Source organism: Engraulis encrasicolus, chromosome 16 (genome assembly GCF_034702125.1).
Source record: "Engraulis encrasicolus isolate BLACKSEA-1 chromosome 16, IST_EnEncr_1.0, whole genome shotgun sequence".
In the NCBI taxonomy this organism is placed as follows: domain Eukaryota; kingdom Metazoa; phylum Chordata; class Actinopteri; order Clupeiformes; family Engraulidae; genus Engraulis; species Engraulis encrasicolus.
Genome location: NC_085872.1, coordinates 9,703,067 through 9,726,093, shown reverse-complemented (window position 1 = coordinate 9,726,093; position 23,027 = coordinate 9,703,067). Strand labels below are relative to the sequence as shown.

At 44.2% G+C, this 23,027-nt stretch overlaps 1 protein-coding gene across 3 annotated transcripts in view; it reads left to right on the top strand.

Moving 5' to 3' along the window:
- The window catches only part of LOC134465097 (piezo-type mechanosensitive ion channel component 2), a 140,598-nt gene that overhangs the window by 103,998 nt on the left and 13,573 nt on the right, over positions 1-23,027 (top strand). The window contains exons 27-38 of one of the 3 annotated variants that reach the window (XM_063218541.1): positions 808-988; positions 1,504-1,593; positions 10,816-10,940; positions 11,333-11,395; positions 13,574-13,677; positions 14,956-15,073; positions 15,414-15,482; positions 15,996-16,162; positions 16,549-16,748; positions 18,275-18,448; positions 18,987-19,775; positions 20,840-21,098. In XM_063218541.1, coding sequence (XP_063074611.1) covers positions 808-988; positions 1,504-1,593; positions 10,816-10,940; positions 11,333-11,395; positions 13,574-13,677; positions 14,956-15,073; positions 15,414-15,482; positions 15,996-16,162; positions 16,549-16,748; positions 18,275-18,448; positions 18,987-19,775; positions 20,840-21,098 — 2,339 coding nt within the window. Of the gene's footprint in view, positions 1-807; positions 989-1,503; positions 1,594-10,815; positions 10,941-11,332; positions 11,396-13,573; positions 13,678-14,955; positions 15,074-15,413; positions 15,483-15,956; positions 16,163-16,548; positions 16,749-18,274; positions 18,449-18,986; positions 19,776-20,839; positions 21,099-23,027 lie in introns of all 3 variants that reach the window. The other 2 variants (XM_063218540.1, XM_063218542.1) reach the window with 2 other exon arrangements.

Below are 23,027 nucleotides of genomic sequence, written 5' to 3'. Positions count from 1 at the left end.
CCTGGAGGGTGCATGACTCCATCATTTTCAAAAAAGGATTAAATATTTTCCATCCTGTAATCAGAGGACAGTTCCACATGTCTCCTAGGTTCATAGGATGAGCTTTTCCGCATGCAACACTGTTTAATGTGTGCATCATGTGCATTAATCAAGTGTTGTGTTTATGGTCATTTTTTCGAGAGCTGTCATTGTTGGAGTGTCATAGTTTGCTTATTGACCATGAGTATGTCATGATCTCATAACTCATGCAATGATTACACAGAACTCTATATTACGGAAATAGGCCTTATATGCCTGCAATTTTGATAATTCAATCTTTCTGTGTAATAGATAAGTAATTAGTCCCTCAAAATCTTCGCTGCTGAGTGCCACAGCCTTTCTGTGATGGTATTTTAGTTGTGCATTAATGTTGGCAGTCAATATAGTTCCTTTTAAAATATTCTTCCTTGTGTTATTTTTTAGAATTATCCAACTATTACAACATGTTTTGGCTCTGTCCCAACTTTTTTGAGATTTGTTGCATGGGTCAAATTTTAAATGATCACATAATTACCTCAAAACAATAATTCTGCTCGACTTTAACAACTGATATGTTGTCTGTACATAATGCTCTACATTATTAACATATTAGATGTTTTGAAAATGCCAGCATTTTGATTTTATTCACAAATTATAAAGTGTCCCAACTTTTTTGGAATCCGCTTTTGTATATGTACAGTATAATGTATGGACTCTTGTAGAAGACCCTTTCAACTGCATTTTTAACCGTAACATTCGATTTTTAAAAAAGTATTATTGTTTATACAGACCCAGTGAAAACGGACACGAAAACGGACATCAGTAAGTGTGAGTTGCCTAGCGACGAGGCGGGCATCATTTGGGACAGCATCTGCTTTGCGTTCCTGTTGCTACAGCGACGGGTCTTCATGAGCTACTACTTCCTGCACGTGGTCGCTGACATCCGCGCTGGCCAGATACTCGCATCCAGGTACTGAGAGCAAAGGCCACTCAAACATAGCACTGAATATGAAGAGTTCAGATGCAAAATCCCCTATGTGCCTTTTCAGAAAATAATCTTAATTCATTTGTATTTAAAACAAAGCTATCAAAATTGCATATTGTTTTATTTTATTTATGTAATATAACTATTTATATGTATTATCAAGTACATGAATGTAAACCAAACCAACAATGGGGTTCTCTAAAAATATAGAAGTGCAGGTCTTCAGAAATGGAGTTAGGGGGTTTTGCATCTGAACTCTTCATATACAGACTGAATACATTTCTCAGAGCAGAGTAGAGCAGACGTTTCAGGCTTCTGCCATCATCAGTGCTCTCTGTGCTCCTTGTCTTATTCAGTGTGCGAACCTGCTCCTACCTTGTACTGTAATTTTTGGGTCCGTGCACCTACTTATTTTTCTAAACATCTAGAGCGCAACAATACCCTTGCCTCCTAATAAGTGAAAACTAAAATAAAGTGTTCCCCAAAACTTGTACCTGCAGAGGTGCGGAGCTGTTCCAGGCCACCATTGTGAAGGCAGTGAAGGCTCGACTGGAAGAGGAGAACAAGTCCATGGAGCAACTCAAGAGACAGTGGGACCTTTTACATTTTATGAATATATTACATTACATTACATTGCACTTTGCTGACACTTATCCCAAAGTAGCTTACAGATTTTACAGGACATTCGTTAAAGTCCCTGGGGCAATCTGGGGGTTAATGTTCCCTGCTCAAGGGCATGTCAGCCATGTATGGAGGTGTAGGGAGACGTAAGGGTCGGATTTGAACCCTTAATCCTCTGTTCTTAAGACGACATCCCAGACCATTGGGCCACGGCTGCCCCTCATGGCTGTACCTCCACACAGGCACGAACAAGCAAATGCTACAACCTCTTAAGTAGAGGAGGTCATTATTGAAGCCACCTGTAGGAGTTACAGTTAGTTACATACTGTATTAGATAGCACCAAGTGGGGTGGAAGATTATCATACCTCATCCACCCCATAAAGACACACACACAAGCTGTCAGCTGAGCTCATGTCAGTCAAGGAGGTCATTATTGAAGCCACCTATTTGACCCATACAGTTACAGTGAGTTACGTAAGGGTTAACGTTCGGCGAGAAGGTCGCTACCGTGGAATAGCAGCACGACAGAGAGAATCTTTAGACCCCGACGCGGAGCGGAGGGGTCTTGTTCTCTCTGAAGTGCTGCTATTCCACAAAGCGACCGACTCGCCGAAAGTTAACCCGCTTATTATATGGATATACTTAAATGATTCACACATGGCGGGGACATTTCTTTAGGCCTATTTAATGTTAAGATTGTTGCTGCGCAAAACAAAACAGTGCCGTTGTGGAACACCGCTAGGCAACAGATAGGTAGCCAGGACAACAGGTGTTGTCTATCACAGCAGCTGATTACAGTCTTGTTGAAAAGTCGCTTTAGCAGTGAAAAGTCTTGTTGCCATTGACAGCGGTCTGTTATAGACCAACCCGTCCGTTATCGAAAAATAACAGACGTGCGAACGTTGGGGAGCCCCGTTGAAATGAATGGAGCATTCGACCGATGGCGTCACACCATATAATAAATATAGTTAGTATCAGGTGATGCAGAATACATATTTTATATTGCTACAGTTCATTAAATGAATGAATTATTTATTTGTTTTCTTTCCACACCGTCATTTTGACTTTCAGTTACATGTCATGAAAAGCTATAAGGGACTGTACGTTATTTACCGGGGGGGGAGGGCTGGTGCGCTGGAAGTCCGGTCAAAAAAAAAAATCATGGCCCCCCCCTCCACCTCAATTTTTTTCCCCATGGCCCTCCCCCCACTTCAATTTTGTTTTCCCATGGCCCTCCCCCTACATGTACAAAAATGTAATATGTAAAACTGGTAGATAAACTACCATCATGACAACAGTCAGAGTAGCCTACATCAAGGGCGGTTGTCTGCACTATTATGTGCGATCGATATCAGTGGATACCTATGAGAAGCCGCTAGAATCTACCTCTGCGGCTGCATGGGATGCCTTTTAACTCCACTGTCACCAAGACAAATTGCAGGGACGCAGGAACTCATTTTGACCAGGCGGTGCTGTAGTCAGCAAAGGGTCTGGGAGTCCTCTCCCAAAAAAAATGTTGTTTTTTAGATGCAATTCCCTGCATTCTAATCAATTTTAGGATGAAGAATGGCGAATCCCATCTGACTAACTTCTTCATGTTTTATGTAGCCTAACCAAGGATGACTAGATTTTACCTTTTTTTGTTTAACATTTCACTTCAAAATTATTAAGTTCTTCTTATGGAAGGGAAACGCGCACCTAATGTGGAGGTGAGGGAGTGTTCAAGAGCAAATCGCGCTGCCGTGACAGTTTCTCTCTTCTCCATGGGCAGTCTACAATGTGTGAAATTAGTAGAAATGCATGACTAGGCTATGCGATGCACTTGTGAGAGGTGACCGGGCTTTCAAACAATTTAGATTTTCTTGCAATTGCGACTGTGTATCTCAAAGCAAAGATGCATACGATCAGGACGCCTTGTCTCCCCGCCCGCGCACAAAAGCACGCACACACAGAAAGGCATAGGCCTACTGCTTCCCGAATGTGATTAGGCTACACTCTGACGGCCAAAGAGTTTGTGCTGTGATCGGCGAGAGAAGTGGGTTAAGCGCCAAAGCAGCTGGTGCCATTGCTGGCTATTGATACAGGGAGAGTGTGAAAGCCACCTTTAGTTTGCATTTGACGTATCCATATTTAAGACGCACTAAAATGTGCCGCTAAACGGTGGTCAAATCAGCAGCAAGAGGCAAAAGGAACAAATCGCCACCACTACAAAAGTCCAAAACATCTAACAATAGCACAGCCATTTCACACCGCGGCCATTCAATTTTGGCAACAGTGATAGACAAGCCACGCACACCATCGGCTGTGCTAGGCTATAGATTCACCCCATAGCCAACTCCGAGGCTAAGATAGACTTCACCAGCAATAGACAAGACCTAGCCTACCAATGTGCTACTACGAATCCAATCTCCACTGTGTTGTACTGTGTACTTCATAAAGTATATAATAAATGGACCGGAGACAGGACGTACGTTTAGTGTCTTTATCTGGTAGTAGAAACTCAACACACTGCGCATGCGCGCATGATACATTCAATATCACTACATCTCCCCCTTTTAATCCAATGCTTTAAAGCTGTTTACAAAATCAAGAATTATCTCTTTTCAAGCAGATACTATTATTTACTTACTGCAGATCTTACTTAACTCAGGTAGGGGGTGCTATAGTTACAATAACTTCAGACTAAACATAAATCTTCAAAATAAACTCTGAATGTGAATATTCTGCATCTCATTATCCATCTCATTCTTCTCTCTTTTTTTTTTTCAAAACAATACTGCAACATTTAAACGCAAAACACATAAGAACCTAACTGAGAGGCAGGGTGGACTACCTGGTCCTCTCTGTTGTGGTATGGAGGTTTATTCTGCTCCGTGTATACACACAACACTATTCTACAAGTTCAGTCTTTGGATGGGCTTGACCGCTCTGCCCACTCTGGTGCGTATCCCCGGATCTGGAGTGGTCGAAGGGGAAGGCACAACTCTCAAATGAGAGCGGTTTCTTCTGAGACTGCCATTCGAAGTGTCAACGACGTATGACCTCGGTGTCGCTGCTGATCCGGAAACTACTCTAGTGCGTGGTATGTTCTTTATCCAGACTCTCTGGCCTGGCTGGAGCGGTGTCTTCTCCTTTGCTCTGTGTCGGGTGTTGTATCCCTCAGCCTGTTTCCTCTTAAGCTCCTTGTCTTTCAACTCGAAAGCTTTCAAGTCTGGCCATGCTGGTGTGAGGGTGCTTGGACACACTGGGAGAGGTGTCTGAATGTTACGCCCCATTAGGAGCTGTGCAGGCGATGCCCCATGAGCGAGAGGGGTCGCTCTGTATGCCATTAGTGCTTTGTGAGGGTCCTCATTCTTTTGCAACAGGGCTTTCACAGTTCTAACAGCACGTTCTGCTTCCCCGTTGCTTTGGGGGTAACGGGGGCTACTTGTCAGATGCTGGAAGCTGTACTCTTTAGCAAACTCGGCAAACTCTGTTGCTGAAAACTGTGGGCCGTTGTCGCTGATCAGAGTGTCAGGCACTCCATGACGGCTGAAGATGGCTTTCATTTTCTGAATGACAGCTGACGCCAGGGTGCTTGTGAGGTTAGCGACCTCAATGAATCGGGAGTAGTAGTCAATGACCACTAAGTAGTGACCCTTCTTCCATTCAAACAGGTCGGCGGCTAGCTTTTGCCACGGGCGTGATGGCAAGGGTGTGGTCAGGAGAGGTTCTGGTGCATTGTGACTTTCCTTGACACAAACATCACAGTTGCGTACTCTTTCTTTTATCTGACTTGTCAGACCTGGCCACCATACTGCTTCTTGAGCTCTAGCCATACACTTCACCATTCCTTGGTGGCCCTGATGAAGCGTCTCCAAAATGCTCTTTTGCATGCTTGCTGGAATCACAATTCTTTTTTCCTTCATCAGGAGACCATCAGCCATTAACAGGTCATTTCTGTACTGCCAGTAGGACTTCAGCTGTGGGGCTGAGCTCAGTCTGTCCCAACCTGTGCGGATGAGAGAAGACAGCTGCGCACACACTGGATCCTCTTCTTGTGCTCGCCTAATCTGTATCAGTTTCTCTGGCGACGCGGGCAGTTGCTGAATGATTTCGTTGATGTGAGCTCTCACGTCACTTTGGAGCACAAGATCCTCCTCTCTCACTGCATCTTGAAGGGGGGCTCTTGAAAGAGCATCTGCTGCGATGAGATTTTTGCCCGGAATGTGCACAATGTTGTATGTGAACCGCAGCAGTCTCAATCTGAATCGCAGCACACGAGGGGGAATGTCATCGAGTGCTCTTGTGCTGAGGAGACTCAACAAGGGTTTGTGGTCTGTTCGGATCTGAAAGTGCAGGCCCAGGAGATAGGTTTGAAACCTTTCACACGCCCATGTGATGGCCAGGGCCTCCTTTTCAATTTGGGCGTATCTACGCTCAGTTTCAGTCATACTTCGGGAAATAAAGGCCACTGGCCTCCACTCTCCTGATGCTTGAAGTTGTGACAAAACACCGCCCAGTCCATAGGACGATGCGTCTGCTGACACTCTCGTTGGCTTGTCAGTGCTGTATGGGGCAAGTACAGCCGATGAGCTGAGCTCTTCTTTCACCTTAGCGAAGGCTGTCTGTTGCGCTGGCCCCCATGTCCACATGTTATCAGCTTTCAGGAGGTCCCTGATTGGTCCGGTGAGCTCTGCAATGTTTGGGGAAAACTTTCCCACGTAATTCACCATGCCCATGAATCTTTTGACATCTGCCACATCCTTGGGTGGTGGCATGGCTACAATGGCCCTGATCTTGTCGGGGTCCGGCCGTATTCCCTCTCCGCTGACGATATGACCGAGGAATTTCACCTCAGTCATTGCAAACTCGCACTTGTCGTTCAGGGTGAGGCCTCTCTGCTGTAGGCGTTGCAGCACTCGATGCAGCCTTTCATCATGTTCCTGGTGTGTGGCGCCAAACACCAAAATGTCATCCGCGTGACAAACCGTTCCATCCAGGCCATCCAGCATCTGCGTCAAGCGCTTCTGGAAATGCTCGGGCGCTGAGGATATTCCAAAAGGAAGTCGGTTGAAGCAAAAACGGCCAAATGGCGTGATAAAGGTGGTGAGTGGGGCCGATTCTCTGTGCAGAGGGATTTGCCAAAAACCTGCAGTGGCATCTAGCTTTGAAAAAATTCTAGCTCCAGCTAGTTTCGCGAGCGTCTCATCGACTGCTGGGAGGATGTGTCTTTCCCTGCATACATCCTCATTTAGGCGGGTAAGGTCGACACATATACGGATTTTTCCGTTTGGCTTTGGTACTACAACCATTCCTGAGCACCATTCAGTTGCTTCTTCGATGGGCGAAATGACCCCCATTGCCTCCATCCTATTCAGCTCCTCTTGAACTTTCCCTCTTAATGGTAGGGGCACGCGGCGTGGCACTGCAAGGGCAAATGGTGTGGCGTTCTCTTTCAGTTTAATCTTGTATTCTCCCTCTAGCTTCCCTAAACCAGTGAACACTTTGGGATATTGCTTCGTGAATGCACTCTCTGTTGCAATGGCGTCCACTTGAGTAAGCAAGCTGAGGTCCTGTATGGCTGGCAAGCCAAGGAGTGGAGTAGCTAGACCTAGAACAACATACAGCTCCAGGCCTTTTTATTAGAATACCATGAAAAAGTTGATTTATTTCCATAATTCCATCAATAATGTTAAACTGTCATGGATTGTAGATTCATGGCCCAGTTTTTTAACTATTCCAATCATTATTTTTTTTCTTTTTATATACGTTGGCCTTCCAGCTCAAAAAAACCCATGAATTGGGGAATTCGCATTATTAGAATATTGTTATAAAATCACATTTTTCTTCATCAAAATTCGGGTCACATTAAATCAGTTGAAATTTGGTACTTTCTACATAACATGCAATGGTCAATACTTGGTTAGGACATTCTCTGTCTTCATAATGGCCATGATGCGTTTAACATTGAAGTCAATGGCAAAAACAGTGCATGGGAGTTATGGAAGCCCAGATATCCTTGATGCTTTGCTGTCAGCTGTTCTTGTTTGTTGACCTGGTACCCCACACTTCACTCTTCAATATACCCTGTAGATTTCCATGCCACGTTTTGGCGTTAACTCACCAGTTTAATTCTAAATAACCAGAAATGAAACCCCATTGAAAATGAATGGGGTTTAATTTCTGTTGAGTTAGAATTAAACTGGTGAGTTAACACCAAAACGTGGCATGGAAATCTTCGGGTATATTGAAGAGGGAAGTGTGGGGCACCAGGTCAACAAACAAGAACAGCTGACAGCAAAGCATCAAGGATATCTGGGCTTCCATAACTCCCATGCACTGTTTTTGCCATTGACTTCAATGTTAAACGCATCATGGCCATTATGAAGACAGAGAATGTCCTAACCAAGTATTGATCATTGCATGTTATGTAGAAAGTACCAAATTTCAACTGATTTAATGTGACCCGAATTTTGATGAAGAAAAATGTGATTTTATAACAATATTCTAATAATGCGAATTCCCCAATTCATGGGTTTTTTGAGCTGGAAGGCCAACGTATATAAAAAGAAAAAAAAATATGATTGGAATAGTTAAAAAACTGGGCCATGAATCTACAATCCATAACAGTTTAACATTATTGATGGAATTATGGAAATAAATCAACTTTTTCATGGTATTCTAATAAAAAGGCCTGGAGCTGTACACCTGCTGCTTCACAACAGAGCCCTTGTAGCTCATGTTGGCGGTGAAGTGTCCCTCTACTGTAATGGGAGTATTGCTTGGTCCACACAGTCTTTTGTTTGGAGGTGAAAGTTTCCCATGCAGTTTTGCAGAGTACATGTGTTTTGGGATGGCTGTTACTGCAGCGCCGGTGTCGAGTTTGAACACCACCTGCTGGCCATTTACTCCAATTGACTTTTTCCACACTGTGCTAGGTGCAGCAGTAGTCACTGTGCCCAAAAACAAAGTTTCCACACGTTCACTCATGTCACTCTGCTGAATTTCCTCCACTCTCATTTTACTTTTACATAAAGCAGCAAAATGCCCCTTTTTCTGACATTTCTTGCAGTCTGCATTGCGAGCAGGACAATCTTTGAATGCATTTCCATGAAATTTTCCACACCTGCCACATTTGTCTTTTGCATTTGTTTGCACTGGTCTATGATTTGTTTTGTTTCCTTGTTGACCAGATTTTTGTTTGTGCTTGAATCTCACAGCATCCATATTTGCTCCTTCTGCACCATCCGTGCTAGTTTGTCTCAGTATGGGTTGTTGCTTTTTAATTTCCTCATTTTGACGAATTTTAGTTATTGCTTTTGTAAGCGTCAACTTTGAGTCGAGCTGTAGCCTCTCTGAGAGCGCGTGATCTTTAATGCCTACGACGAGGCGGTCTCTGATCATCTCCTCTTTGAGGTCTCCATACTGGCAATGGTCAGCTAGCTTGTGGACTGCCGTGGTAAACGCCTCGGCAGTTTCACCAGGCTCCTGGCACCGTTTGTTAAACTTAGCCCTCTCATATATCACGTTATGTTTACAGATGAAATGCTTTTCAAAAGCGTCTCTTACTTTCTGGTATTCTTTCTTGTCCGCTTCTTCCAGCGTTAAAGTGTTAAGCACATCATCAGCCGAGTCTCCCATAGTGTAAATGAGCGAGTTCACTTGATACTCTTGGTCCTTTTTGTCGAGACCGGCAGCTATACGGAATCTTTCAAAACGCCTGATCCAATTCGGCCATCCGGCGAAATCATTGAAATCAAATGCCTCTGGCGGGCTTATCGAAAACAAAGAATCCATTTTGTTTTACCTTCCGACGTCTTCGTCAGGTTGTGGCTACCTTGGAACGCGTTGGCTAGTTCAGCTCGAGAGAACCCCAAAACTTCTTTTTCCTCGCGTAGCCCAACTGGAAGGAAACTTCTCTCCGTTGCTTTTTAAAGCTTCTTTCTTCATAGAGACGGGTCGTCAAGTTCTGACACCATGTGTTGTACTGTGTACTTCATAAAGTATATAATAAATGGACCGGAGACAGGACGTACGTTTAGTGTCTTTATCTGGTAGTAGAAACTCAACACACTGCGCATGCGCGCATGATACATTCAATATCACTACATCCACCGCAAGAAACAAGTCACTTCTTACCTGACACGATGCACAATTTTGGTGACATTTCCTTCTTCCGTCGCACTTTAAATTCACCAAATTCCTTGCTTAGTTGGTCCGTTTTAGATCACCAAAGTGATGAGACTTCTCTTCACAACAAGTTAGCTCCTCCAATGGGTTTAAGACCGTGTATGTTGATGCATGCCCAAGCCAACATATCGCTGTTAATACCACTTTTATTAATACCTTGACACCACAAGCTAAACAAAACAAACGTCTCTCTCGGCGGTGCTATGCGACCATTGAACACAGATGTAAAGCACACGGCGGTGCCAATAAATAAAATCATGACTTACCAGAGGCTGTGACCACCAGTTGACTACAACACCTCTCCAAAATTCCTCTGGAAATGCCCATCCAATTCGTTGTCAAAACTTCCCAAACTGTTTAGCCCATAGGCCTATAGTTCACCTCAGCTAGTTTGATATTTGCTCACGGGCATTTTCTATGATGCTCAATGTTCCTCCGTAGCACTAGCAATCCTACAGTGGAAGAGAGTCAGCGCGGGCAATCTACAGTAGCTGCACCTGATAGTTTTTTGACAGATACACGCTTCAGTGCTAAAGTATGCACCCGGGACCTTGCATCGCAAAGCGATGTGTTTCAGATGTTTTATTATTGTTTAAAAAAATAAATAAAAATAAAATAAAATAAAAAAAATTCCCCATGGCCCTCCCCCTAACTCCGATTTTTTTTGCCATGGCCCTCCCCTCCACCTCATTTTTTTTCATCATGGCCCTCCCCCCCCTACGCACCAGCCCTCCCCCCCCGGTAAATTACGAACAGTCCCTAACCATATTGAGAGAAGAGTCCCCAAGTGAAGCTAAATATAAGCTTATAAGATGGGGCCCATTGTAGCTTTTAAATCTGCACCATTATAGATCTGCATCTGTCCTGATATCTGTTGGATGTAATTCCTGCTTAATTATTCAAAACAATCTCACTAATACATCCTAATATCTGGACCCTTAAAGGCCAGAAACGTAGCCGCTGTCTTTTTTCCCCTCTTGTTTCAATGTTCTTCCTCTCTCTCGGGGGTGATGGCCAGGATGGACCGCATCAAGATGCGCCAGGAGAAGCACAAGAAGGGCAAGGAGAAGATGCTGAACCAGGAGTCCGGCGACGCTCAGAACCTCCCCCCACCCCCCGAGCAAGACGAGGAGGATGATGATGGTATGAGAGAGAACTCAGTAGTGGAGAATGCTTGGGCTGGAGGTGATCAGAGTACAGTACAGTACAATACAGTATTTTACAGGGTACAGTACAGTACAGTACATTTTGACAGTGTTTTACAAACTCTTTACGTAGTTTGGGTTATGCTTACTTTACATTAACCACTGATTGTACGGTTGTGTAAAGGGCTGCATTTTATGAGTTACCATGAAGCCAAAATTCTTGCCCGGTTCAGATGGACGAGAAAAAAAAAGACTTCCTACAACAGTGTACACAGCAGCCATGTTCATGTGTATACGTACCGGTACATATGCAATCGTCACCTGAGTGTTCATGCATCCCTGTGGATCCCATGTTTACCAATTAATGCTGTTGCCGCCATTTTATTTTAGGAGCAGCGAAAAAGAAGGCCAAAAAAAAGCAGTGGTGGAGGCCGTGGGTTGACCATGCTTCCAGTAGGTTGACCAATCCCCTGTCTCCTATCGCTCTGATTGGTCCTTGTGTCCTTGACCAGAACTCAGACGATTCCCACACTGCACTGGGCTCCACTTAGGTGTCTGCATCTCAGTGTCCCTCCTCTAGTTATTTCCTCTGCACTTATGCCTCTTGGAGGGCGGTGGACAGAGAACGGAGGACAGAGGAAGGAGCTGGAGGAAGGATGTTGAGATCCAGGCAGGCACTCCGCAAACAACACCGCGTCATCCGCTCCATGCTGACTCCTTTTCATACTTTATTTACGGACCTTTATATGGTGTCTTCTCTTGCACACAATTAGCTAAGACGAGTTAACACATTCACATTCACACATGCTCTCTCTCTCTCTCTCTCTCTCTCTCGCTTACTCTCTCTCTCTCTCTCTCTCTCTCTATCTATCTCTCTCTCTGATTCCCGCTCACTCTCTCTCTCTCTCTCGCTTGCCCTCTCTATCTCATGTTTCCATACTGTATATGGAGACGGTCCTTAAATACAGTAGAAGGTGATTTGCTTAAAACAAGGTGAAAAGGCAATTGGCCGGATGTTATTGGTTTGTTGTTTGACTGACATGTTTTCGGAGGGGAGTGTTCTTATCAATGGAGTCCACAGTTGAGAATCGTTCTGTTGTATTTTAAGGCAGATATGACTGAAAAGATGTAAAGTCTTGTTTTCCTCCAGGTTTTTAACATTTTTTGAATTAGGACACGTATAAGTCACATATAGTTATTAGAACCTGGAGGAACAAGTGGAATTTATTTTACATCTTTTCTGTAACAGGGGTTCTTCAGTCCAATAGTCCAATATCCAATAGTTCCATCACATTGTTATCAGACAGTCTTTTTTAACTACTTCATATACGGTAGTACGATTTTCCTTACCCATGACTAAGGTGCTGATCCATACAAAATGTCCCCCTAAAATGGCATTATTTTGGGTTTTGTATGGGTTAGGCTCCTTAGTGAGGCACCCACCTACCACTGAGGTGAACCCCTGTTAACATGGAATGCCAACATACTGTAGGCCTATACGCATAGGTGCTTAGTGTATACTGTACATGCTCCCCAATATATTATCCCCATTGTCCCTTGGTCCTGCATCACCCCATCTCCCCTCTTCTCCTCTCCTCTCCTCTCCTCTCCCCATCATTGTTCTTCTGTTCAAGGACACAAGGCAGTTTCTCTATTGCAGTAACTTTGCTGTGTTGTGACTTACACACTTACTCACACACTCACTCACGTGCCATGAATGTGCACTAACCACCCTTTCACTGGATTGATTTTGCCTACCTGCCGTGAGGTAGAGAAAAAAACGACAGCCATGTCATCTGTTTAACCATCTTGTCTGGTTGCTTGATTGTTGTACTAATGTCGTATGAGTGTTTTTGGGAATTTTGTTTATTTTTCCTGAACATTGCAGTCTCTATGTACTGTAATGGCTGTGAAACTACAGCTTCATGAGATCACTTCTCATATATGGTACCTTGACCACTCTATTGAGCTACTAACTCAATCCTGCTTATTCAGACACTGTGTTGTGTTTATGAGTCACACATTTCTTCTCCAACAGAATCAATCACATGGCCATTGATCAAAATGAGAACATACGGCAGAGTAGAGCCATGAGGCATTGTTACCTCTAATGTATCTCCCATAAACTGCTTTAAACTACTTAAACTATTAATTACTTCTTTTATCTCAACATTAAAACTTCCTAAGAAAAGTGATGTAAGTGTAAAGGCATAGGTTACGGTAGTCATTTCCAAACGGGGGGGTCAGGAGCCCTAGGGGGGTTGCGGAGGTCCTACAGGGGGCCGTGAAGAGAAAGGAATACTTGGATAAAACCCATGCAATTACATCCATTTCTATGATGGTAATTCCTAGCAACATTAGTGGACAAAAAAAGTTTTGCGTTTGCAATATTATGTGGCAGAGGGGTTGAGAAAATATTCAAAGATGCAAAAGGGGGTCCCAGCTGAAAAAGTTTGGGAACCACTGGGCTGTTTTAAACTACTTAAACTATAAATTACTTTTTTTAATCTCACCATTAAAACTCCCATATATAAACAAAGTGATGAGAGGTAAGTGGTAAAGGCATAGGTTAGGGTCTGACTTCAACTGTATGTCAGCATGACCTCTGGCCCACATTCGTCCCCTCCACAGTGGTGAAGAGTGGAGATTATTACCTGTTCGAGACGGAGAGTGAGGAAGAGGAGGAAGAGGAGGAGAAAAAAGAGGAGGAGCCACCCAAAAAGTCAGCTTTCCAGGTAAGCCGTCAAACAGAGAGGCACCGCTTTCTCCTTTCATCTTCAAACATACATGGTAGGCCTATTATTGGACAGGTATTTTGGAGCTCTAACCATTACCAGCTTTCCAAACATAATTTTTAAGTGTGATTAATTAGTCTTGTTGCTCTGACACGTGTCTGTTATCCCAGTCTTTGAGCATATTTTATCTGTCTGTGTGTCTCATGTACAGAGTGTCTGACTCCTTACAGTCATTATATCTGAACCCTGTATCAGTATCCCTGTTGCAAGGTCCATACGCTAACAGTACCATATAGCTGTGACGATTCTCATTCACTCAGTTGTCTTACAGATAAACTACTTGGAATATCAGTACCATATTATTGCCGTTTACACCTTACACTTACACTGTCCTTATTAACCCTGTTAAAGTGTCGTTAGCATATCAAAACCATAGTGTTAATCCTGTTGTTCCTCTTCTTCCCTCTCTCCAGCGTGCGGTTGGAAAGTTTGCCTCTGCTGTTTTGGCTTTGCCAAAGTCTATCATTAAGCTACCCAAACTTATACTGCAGCATGTTATCAGGGTAGCTAAGGTACTTGGGCAGGAGGCATCTTTTCAGCTCTGTGGTGGTTTAGTGGGTGCAGTTTGCTTCATGACGTGATGTTTGTGGCACCGTGTGGGGTTTTTACATTCCATATTGTTGCAAAAAAATGAAAAAATATGAATTGATTGACAGGGATAATTGGAGAATGAATTGATGACACAAAAAATCAGTTTGATTTCAAATTCTCAATATGGAATGGAAAAAAAAATAGATTTGGGGTTTGATTTGAATGGTTTTGTTGCATGTTTTTTTATTTTTTTTTACATTTCAGCCCATTGGGATGTTGTGGTGTAGCAGCAATCATTTCCAAATCATTTCAGTGTCCATGACTTTTGCTCCACTGTGCTCTATGACTGCTGCCCCTGCAAAATGGAAAAGTGTAAATGTCCAAAATGCATTTAACATAATCTATGATATCAAACATGGTTCCTCAGCAGTGGAGTAAAACTCTGATTCCATTCATTGTGATGGTGATTAAGTGTGCATTGTGGTGATGGTGATAGTGCGATGGTGATGGTGATGTTGTGACTCTGTCAGACATCCATTGTGTGGTGGTGCCTTGCGTACGCCTCATGCATGCTCTCTATGATCATTTTTCCGTAACGTCCTCCAAAAAAGGCTGCATTTCATACAGGTTTGTTTGTGAAAACATGTATTCTGGATTGTTTCTGACTGTTTCTTGGCTGGTCTGTAGTTTGTGTACCATGCCTGGATCACTGACTCCAAGACGGCCCTGAAGGAACGCAGCAAGGAGAAGCGCCGCTTCTGGAAGCGATACACCAGAGGAAGACACAGGAAGAGCAAGAAAGATGGTAGGTGTGTCATGTCCGGCAGGCCTGCCGCTGTGTGTGTGTGAGGGTGTGTGCATGTGTGTGTGAGGGTGTGTGTGTGTGTGTGTGTGTGTGTGTGTGTGTGTGTGTGTGTGTGTGTGTGTGTGTGTGTGCGTGCGTGTGTGTGTGTGTGTGTGTGTGCGCGTGTGCGTGTGCGTGTGCGTGTGTGTGCGTCTGTTTACATCTTATCGACTTTTGAACAAAAAACGCCCTGGCCTGACCTTCCTCCTTTGTATGTGCTTTGTTTTGTGTCATTCGCTCTCGGCGCTGGCTGTTCCCTCATACACATCACCCTCCCTCCTCTGCTCTCTCCCCACTGCAGGTCACGTGACCATCGAGGTCGGCGATTCAGAGCAGTCGGAGACTGAGGAGGAGGGGAAGAAGTCTCCAGGTCAGCACTCTGGAACTGTGGCTCATGAGGGGGAGGAGAGGAGGGGAGAAAAATCATTGCTGCTCTCATTTTATTTATTTATAGGGCCCCATTAACAGGGAGCCCGTGTCTCAAGGCACTTTGCATAACCTAATGCCTCAATCTAGTGTGAGAGCACTGGGGAGGGGGAGGTGGGGTGGTTGGGGGGAAGAAAGATTATTTTATGGCATCCCCTGATAATGTACTATTGTTTGTTTATTTCAGTTTCTAAGCCAAATTGAAATCAAGGGATTTGCATTTGTAATGCAAAATAACAAAATGGGCCAAAGGAAAATGTCTTACCCTGTGGCATTATAAGTAACACAGAAAAAAAAATACAAAACTGCTACTTTTGCAAACTTCAAAAGAAACAAAACAAACAAAAAAACAACCCCTTGCACCCTAGGTTGTGTCTCATCTTCTCTTCTCTTCTTTCCTCTGTTCAACCACAACCAGGTCCTAGTACCTTGTTTTGTATCTTCTCATTTGTTACAGACAACATCATCAAGCGTGTGTTCAACATCATCAAGTTCACCTGGGTGCTGCTGCTGACCACCATAGACAGCCTGACCAAGTGGATGAACTCCATGTGCCGGGAGTACGTCGACATCTCCACCGTGCTGCGCATCGAACGCTGCATGCTCACCAGGGAGGTCAAGAAGGTATGCAGCCAGCTCACATCTGTATACTGTACATACTAAATATGCACGATGAAATTACATGTAGTATGCCCTGTGCAAATGTAAACAAATTAGCAGAGTGAGGCATTACGTTTGTAAACCTCCCTCCCAAAATCGCGTAGCGTTGAGGTATCAGACTGGACCTTTAGCTCAGCGGTATCGTGCTGTGCCTCTCTTGTCCGAACTGGAGTGTGTTAATAATAATTAGTAATATTTGTTGGTATTCTGTTTTCACATTTCATATTTTCATTCCAGGGGACCCCATTTGAATACCTGGCGAGCCCAGTGTTGAAAAACCTTGGGATAAACCATGCAGCACACTTCAATCTGAACCCTCTGTCTGTGTGTACCGTACCGTATGTCCGCAGGGCAATGTGCCGTCGCGTGAGAGCATCCAGGTGTACTACCAGAAGAAGATGCGTGCCATGTCCCAGGAGTCTGGGCTGGACCGCATCAGCGAGGAGGACTCCATGTCCGGGTCGCACAGGGTGCGGAGGAGGCGCGCCGCCTACAGGGTGGACAGCCAGGACTCACGCGACTCCGTGGCCTCGCGAGACAGCATGTCCAGGTCTGGCAGGCAGGGGATATGATCATCAGTGTTGCCAAATAAGACTGATCATTTCTAGCCCAAGAAATGCTAGAAACCGGTCTGGAAGCACTAAGTCCTACACAATTTGAACTAAATTCTATTGATTTGTATGGCCATAAATCTGCAGATACACCTGCAGAAATGCCCTGCAGACGGCTATCCTAAGCAGCCCAAATTGTATGGGAAACCGTCAAATCTAGTAACAACATTGGATACAATAAGAAGTGGTATTTCTAACTGGGATAACTCTGGAATTAACATATTTAATTCATAACATATCAGCAGCCACCCCCACCATTGGAGTAACATTGGAACAGAGATCTTGGAACCTTGGAAATCTTTGATTGAGAGAGCTAGCTGAGAGCTGCGTAGGAAAACGGTGTTTGTGTAGTATTCATTAAGCACATTATTGTTTTATATGTATTGTTCCTGATGGAAGTTGTCAAGAGTCAGTATAACCTAGCAGAAAATGGTGCTGCTGAGTATAGTCTTGAATCTAGTAGTTGCTGTTCACAATGCATATGTAAAATGTGCCTTTTTGTTGTAGTGCTGGCACATGCATACTGAAGACGAGTCATTTTAAACAGCTGATTATTTGTCCCTCCTCGAAGAAGGTTATATTTTCGGTCGTATTGGTTTGTTTTGTTTGTTTGTTTTTTTGTCTGTCATCAGGATAACTCAAAAAGTTATGCACGGATTTTGATGAAATTTTGTGGAGTTGTTGGAAATGACAAAAGGAACAAGTGATCTGGAACAAGGATCCAGGATCTAGGAATTTCTTAAAAGATTCTTCACCATTGCGGGATAGGGCGCATTTTGACATTCCAGTTTCTAACTCCACAAAAACAAGACAGAAAGACTTAGGGTGTAACATAGTCAAATGTTTTATCAAACAGCTTCCTTGGCGGAGGTCTGCACTCTTTGAGTGCACTTCAAGTTGTTTCTCGAGTTACAGAATTGAATGTAGAAGCAACGTCAGCAGACAAGTTAGTCCAGTGTAATACTTACCGTAACACTGCACAGCACTCTATTTTTGTCTGAGAGTTAGGACATTACAATGGGAATGGAAAGCAATAAAATATTTTATTGTTGTCAGAATGTCTTGTCAAGAGCTGTAGTAAGAACACTTGAAACAATGGGAATGAAATAGATGGAATACAGGTGACAGTGAAATGACCAGACAGACTGTCTGGATGCAAAGATCAATTTTACAGACTGGATTATTGTTGTATTTGAAATGGAATCTTTGGGCTCTGTCACGCATTATCCAGGGGTGCATTTCTGGAAACCGTAGTTGCTAACTACGTTAGCTTCTTTGTTGTTTGCAATGCAATTTCCCATTGACAACTACCCAAGTTGCTATCTGGCTAACAACTACGCTTTCAAGAGATGCCCCCAATGGTCCATCATGCCATTATTCCACACACTGATCCCATCCACTATATATTTCTTTTTCCTCTCTCATTATATGTATTCATCCATCCATCCATCCCTGCGCTCACTAGTGCCTACACTGAGGCCACGATGCTCTTTTCCCGGCAATCCACTCTGGATGACCTGGACGATATGCCACAGTGCATACCAAAAACCAGCGAGCGTGCCAGGCCAAAGCTACGCAAAATGTACGGCCTGGACATGTCCAACTCGTCTGCCGACAGCGGGAGCAGCATTATATCCAGGTGTCTGGCACATGTGTGATCCACCTTGTCCATTACTCACTTCCTCTCTGTCGTTCTCTCTTTCATCCATCACTACAAAGGAACATACTCTCACTCACATTTGCAAAGTTGTAATTGCTGTGTTTTTGGTCTACTGACCTTCATCAACCTTAATCTGTACATTCTATAAATCACCGGTCATCCGACACATCATGAACTTACATCACATGACTCTGACAAACTGATTTGTCATGTACATTTCATGTACAGTACATCATACATTGTTGTCTGACATCACACAGTCTGATAAGGATGCATTTTTATGAATAGGAAAGAACTCATAAGCAACTATTACTATTATGCAGTGATTTGATACGAGCCTACCATACTTAAATATTATTAAAATACTTTTTTGAGTCCTTTTGAGGCCTTCTGACCCATCTGTTACACACTTCTAACTGAGTAATTTTCCATCAGTTAATGCAAAATGTCTAATTCTTCTCCATTCTTCTCACTGCCCTTATTATCCTCCTTTATGCTTTATGTCTGCCATTCCCAGCGAGCCCACGCAATGTGTCACGCTGTTCTCGCGGCAAGGCACGAACGACACCATCGAGGAGGTGGAGGGGGAACAGGACCAGGCAGATGAGGAGGAGCAGGTGGAGCAGCAACAGGAGGAGCAGGTTGAACAGGAGCAGGGGCAGGAGCAGGAGCAGGAGCAGCAGCAGCAGCAGCAGCAGCAGCAGCAGCAGGAGCAGGAGCAGCAAGCACAAGACCAAGACCAAGATCACGACCAAGAGCAGGAGCACTCAGAGGCCATGGGGCAAACTGAGGAGGAGGAGGAGGAGGAGGAGGAGGATCACGGAGCCTCCAGCAGCCTCTGCGTCGAGGTGGGAGGTGAAGAGACGGACGCGGAGCGAGGGGAGGTGCAGGAGGAGGCTGCGTGGGAGGACGGGGGAGCAGGAGCAGAGGCAGCCGAGGGAGAGACGCAGCCCTCCGGCACGGACGACGAGGGGAGAGGGGAGTACGCGGAGCGGGGGGGCCATGAGGAGGCCGGCGAGTCCTCGGGCCTGGAGTACCAGCACCCCGACGGGAGAGAAGGCCAGCTCTTCACGCCTGACACCGACGCCCCCAACACCTCCGACGCGGAGGTACCGCCCAGCTACAGCAAGGCGGTGAGCTTCGACCGGCTGAATGTGAGCTTCGACCGGCTGTCGGCCAGCGTGGACAGCAGTGATGACGACAAGAGGCTGATGATCATGACCCCTGACAGCCGCTCCGACCTCGACGACCTCCTGCTGCCCTCCATGACCACAGAGCTGACCGCCAGCGAACTCCTGCTCAATAAGTACGGCAGACTGGGGGCAGTGCATGCATGTACTGTCTACTGTATATGTGTCTGCATGTCTGTCTGTCTGCCAGTGTGTTTGTTTGCCTGTTTTTTTTTCTATCCTTGTCTATCTGTCTATCGGTCCATCGGTCCGTCTGCATGTCTGTCTGTCTGTCTGTCTGTCCAATTATCTATCTATCTATCTATCTATCTATCTATCTATCTATCTATCTATCTATCTATCTATCTATCTATCTATCTATCTATCTATCTATCTATCTATCTATCTATCTATCTATCTATCTATCTATCTATCTATCTATCTATCATGAATTGATGTGGTGCACTGACAGCAGTGGTTGTGTCCTGGTGTAAATGCACTCTAGATAGAGGCATTATGGGCCCGGGTATAGTATAGGCATTATAGGCCCGGGTATAGTATAGGCATTATGCATGTGTGGGTTTTCCTGCACTCAGTGTGGTGTGGTGTTGCGGTTATGCTGAGAAGAAGCAATGAGGGACTCCTATTAGCATTTACAGTTTTGACCGCTGGCCACATTTTTAATTTCTGCCTACTGTGTGAAACCACAGACAAGGCCAGGGCAGGCAGGCAGCAGTTTTTGTTATACAATAGAGTTAATGCAGTGGTATTCATTTGGTTATGACAGGGGGAGTAATCTATTCAGATTCAGATACTCCTCTATATAATACTCTTCTATATTATATTGTATAATATTATACAATTTTTTTTCTGGTAAATTACACAAGAATATCCGGCCTCAAACCTGAGTATCTGAGCACTGCCTTGCACTGCCTGCCTCCTCCACCCACCACCTCGGAGTATCTCCTCTTGTTCCTACTGGAAACATTGAGAATAAGCGAGGACCAAAATGTTTGTTACTCCAGCTTAGTTCTGTAGACTTTCTGAAATTATGTCAGCTGTACTCTCATTGGTTACATCAGATATTGTGTGCTCCTTATTTATTTTCAGCACTTAGTACTTTTGTGCTTTTTGAGTTACCACAACAAGTGAAACACCTTTGTAGAGAAAAGGTGCTTATATTTTCCTCCTCCTTTTCCAGGATGTTCTACGATGAGGAGTTGGAGAACTCGGAGCGGTTCTACAAGGGCCAGCCTCTGCTGCTGCAGCTGGGCTACGCGCTGTACAACATGCTGGTGGCCAACTCGGAGATGGTCTGCTACCTGGTCATCATCCTCAACCACATGATCTCCGCCTACATGGCCACCCTGGTGCTGCCCATCCTCATCTTCCTCTGGGCCATGCTCTCCGTGCCCAGGCCCAGCAAGCGCTTCTGGATGACCGCCATCGTCTACACCGAGGTACCCTGCTGGCTGAATTTGGAATAGAATAGATTTACAAAAATAGCATTTTTCAAGTCTTAATTCAACACGTTGAGAGTTGAATTTTAACGCTGATAGTTTTGATGTCCAGCAAACCCTTCTGGATGGCTGCCGTTGTCTACACCGAGGTACCTGGCTGAAGTTGGAATAGAACCTTTTTTCTGTACTTTTCTTTCCTTTTGACCTTGCAGAGTAACATTTACACTTAGAGAGTTGATTTAACATCTTCTAGTGTGTACTTGGTCACAGAGTACTCTGGCTTGTAAAATGCTGTTTTAGATAAACTATATAAATAAAAAAAACTTAAGCGCTATTAAAATGTGGTCTTTATAGTTCTTGTTAAAACATTCAGTGCAATGTAGATGTTGGTAACGACGTGGAAGGCAGAATCACATTTATGAAGACCATCATAGAACACAAGAAAATAGCCTTTTTATCTGTTTATGCGCCTAATACTTTTGATACTGACTTTTACGCACGCTTGTCTGATATAATGCATGACTTATCTGAATACCGATTGATAGTTGGTGCAGATTTTAATGCAGTCTGGGACCACTCTTTAGATAGAACGGCTACTACAGAGGGCAGTGACCAGAAGTTGGCGTCAGGTGCATTAAGGAAATGGGCTCACGATTTTGCGTTAATAGACATATGGCGCACTATCAATAAGAATAAGCGCGACTTCTCCTTTTATTCCGCGAGACACCAGTCGTTCTCTAGGATCGATTTCATCTTTATATCTAGCAATTTCCTTGAAGGCGTAAGTACTGATATGCTCCCCTTGGCATTCTCAGATCATAAAGCGGTTATCTGTCGAGGTAACATTTCGAGATCTCGGGACCGTGCCCCACGCTGGCGTTTTAATACCTCCTTATTGCATGATGAAAACTTTGTGAAACAGCTTGAAGTCGGTCTGACAGATTTTCTATCGTTTAACGAGCACTCTGTGGAAGATGTCCGGATATTATGGGACTCAGTGAAGGGATACATACGGAGCAACTGCATATCGTTCTCCTCTCATCTAAACAGGACCCGTTACCGCAGACTCTCTGAATTGGAAAGCAATCTGAAAACAATTGGAAGATGCTATGCACAATACCGCTTCTGCAGATTTAATAACACAACATAAAAGGGTTAGAGACGAGCTTGACTCGCTGTATCGACAACGGGCTGATTTTCTCATTCATTCGCACAGCGTCCAAAACCATTATTTTGAAGGAGCTCGACCCAGCCGGGCACTAGCCTTAAGCCTGCGCTCCTGCGAAAGCTTTGCGCACATACCATCTATAAAGACACTGGATGGAACTTTAGTATCAGACCCAAAAGTGATTAATCAGACATTTCGTACATTTTATTCCAATCTATACCGTTCAGAGGTTCCCCATGATCCTATCAAATTTGATGCATTTGTCAAAGACCTACATATAAATAAAATGTTACCTCAGGAGGCATCTTCTCTCGATGCACCTATCACTCTATCTGAACTAGAGTCAGCTTTACGCTGTCTCAACAAAGGTAAATCGCCTGGTTTTGATGGGATCCCACCTGAATTTTACATCAAGTTTTGGTCTCAACTTGGCCCTTTATTGTTAAAAATGATAAACCACGCCATTTCTAGTGGATCCTTTTCAAGGGATGTGAACACCGCCACGATTACATTACTGCATAAAAAGGGAAAAGATCCCAATGATTGTGCCAACTACCGTCCAATATCTCTTCTTAACACAGACATTAAATTGTTTGCCAAAATACTCGCATCAAGATTGGAGCCACTTATGAACAAACTCATACATCCCGACCAAACCGGTTTCGTAAAATCGCGCTTATCCGCCGACAACGTCCGCAGACTATTGCATATACTGGAACAATCTGCCAGGGCCCAATCTCCTTATGCAGTGTTATCATTGG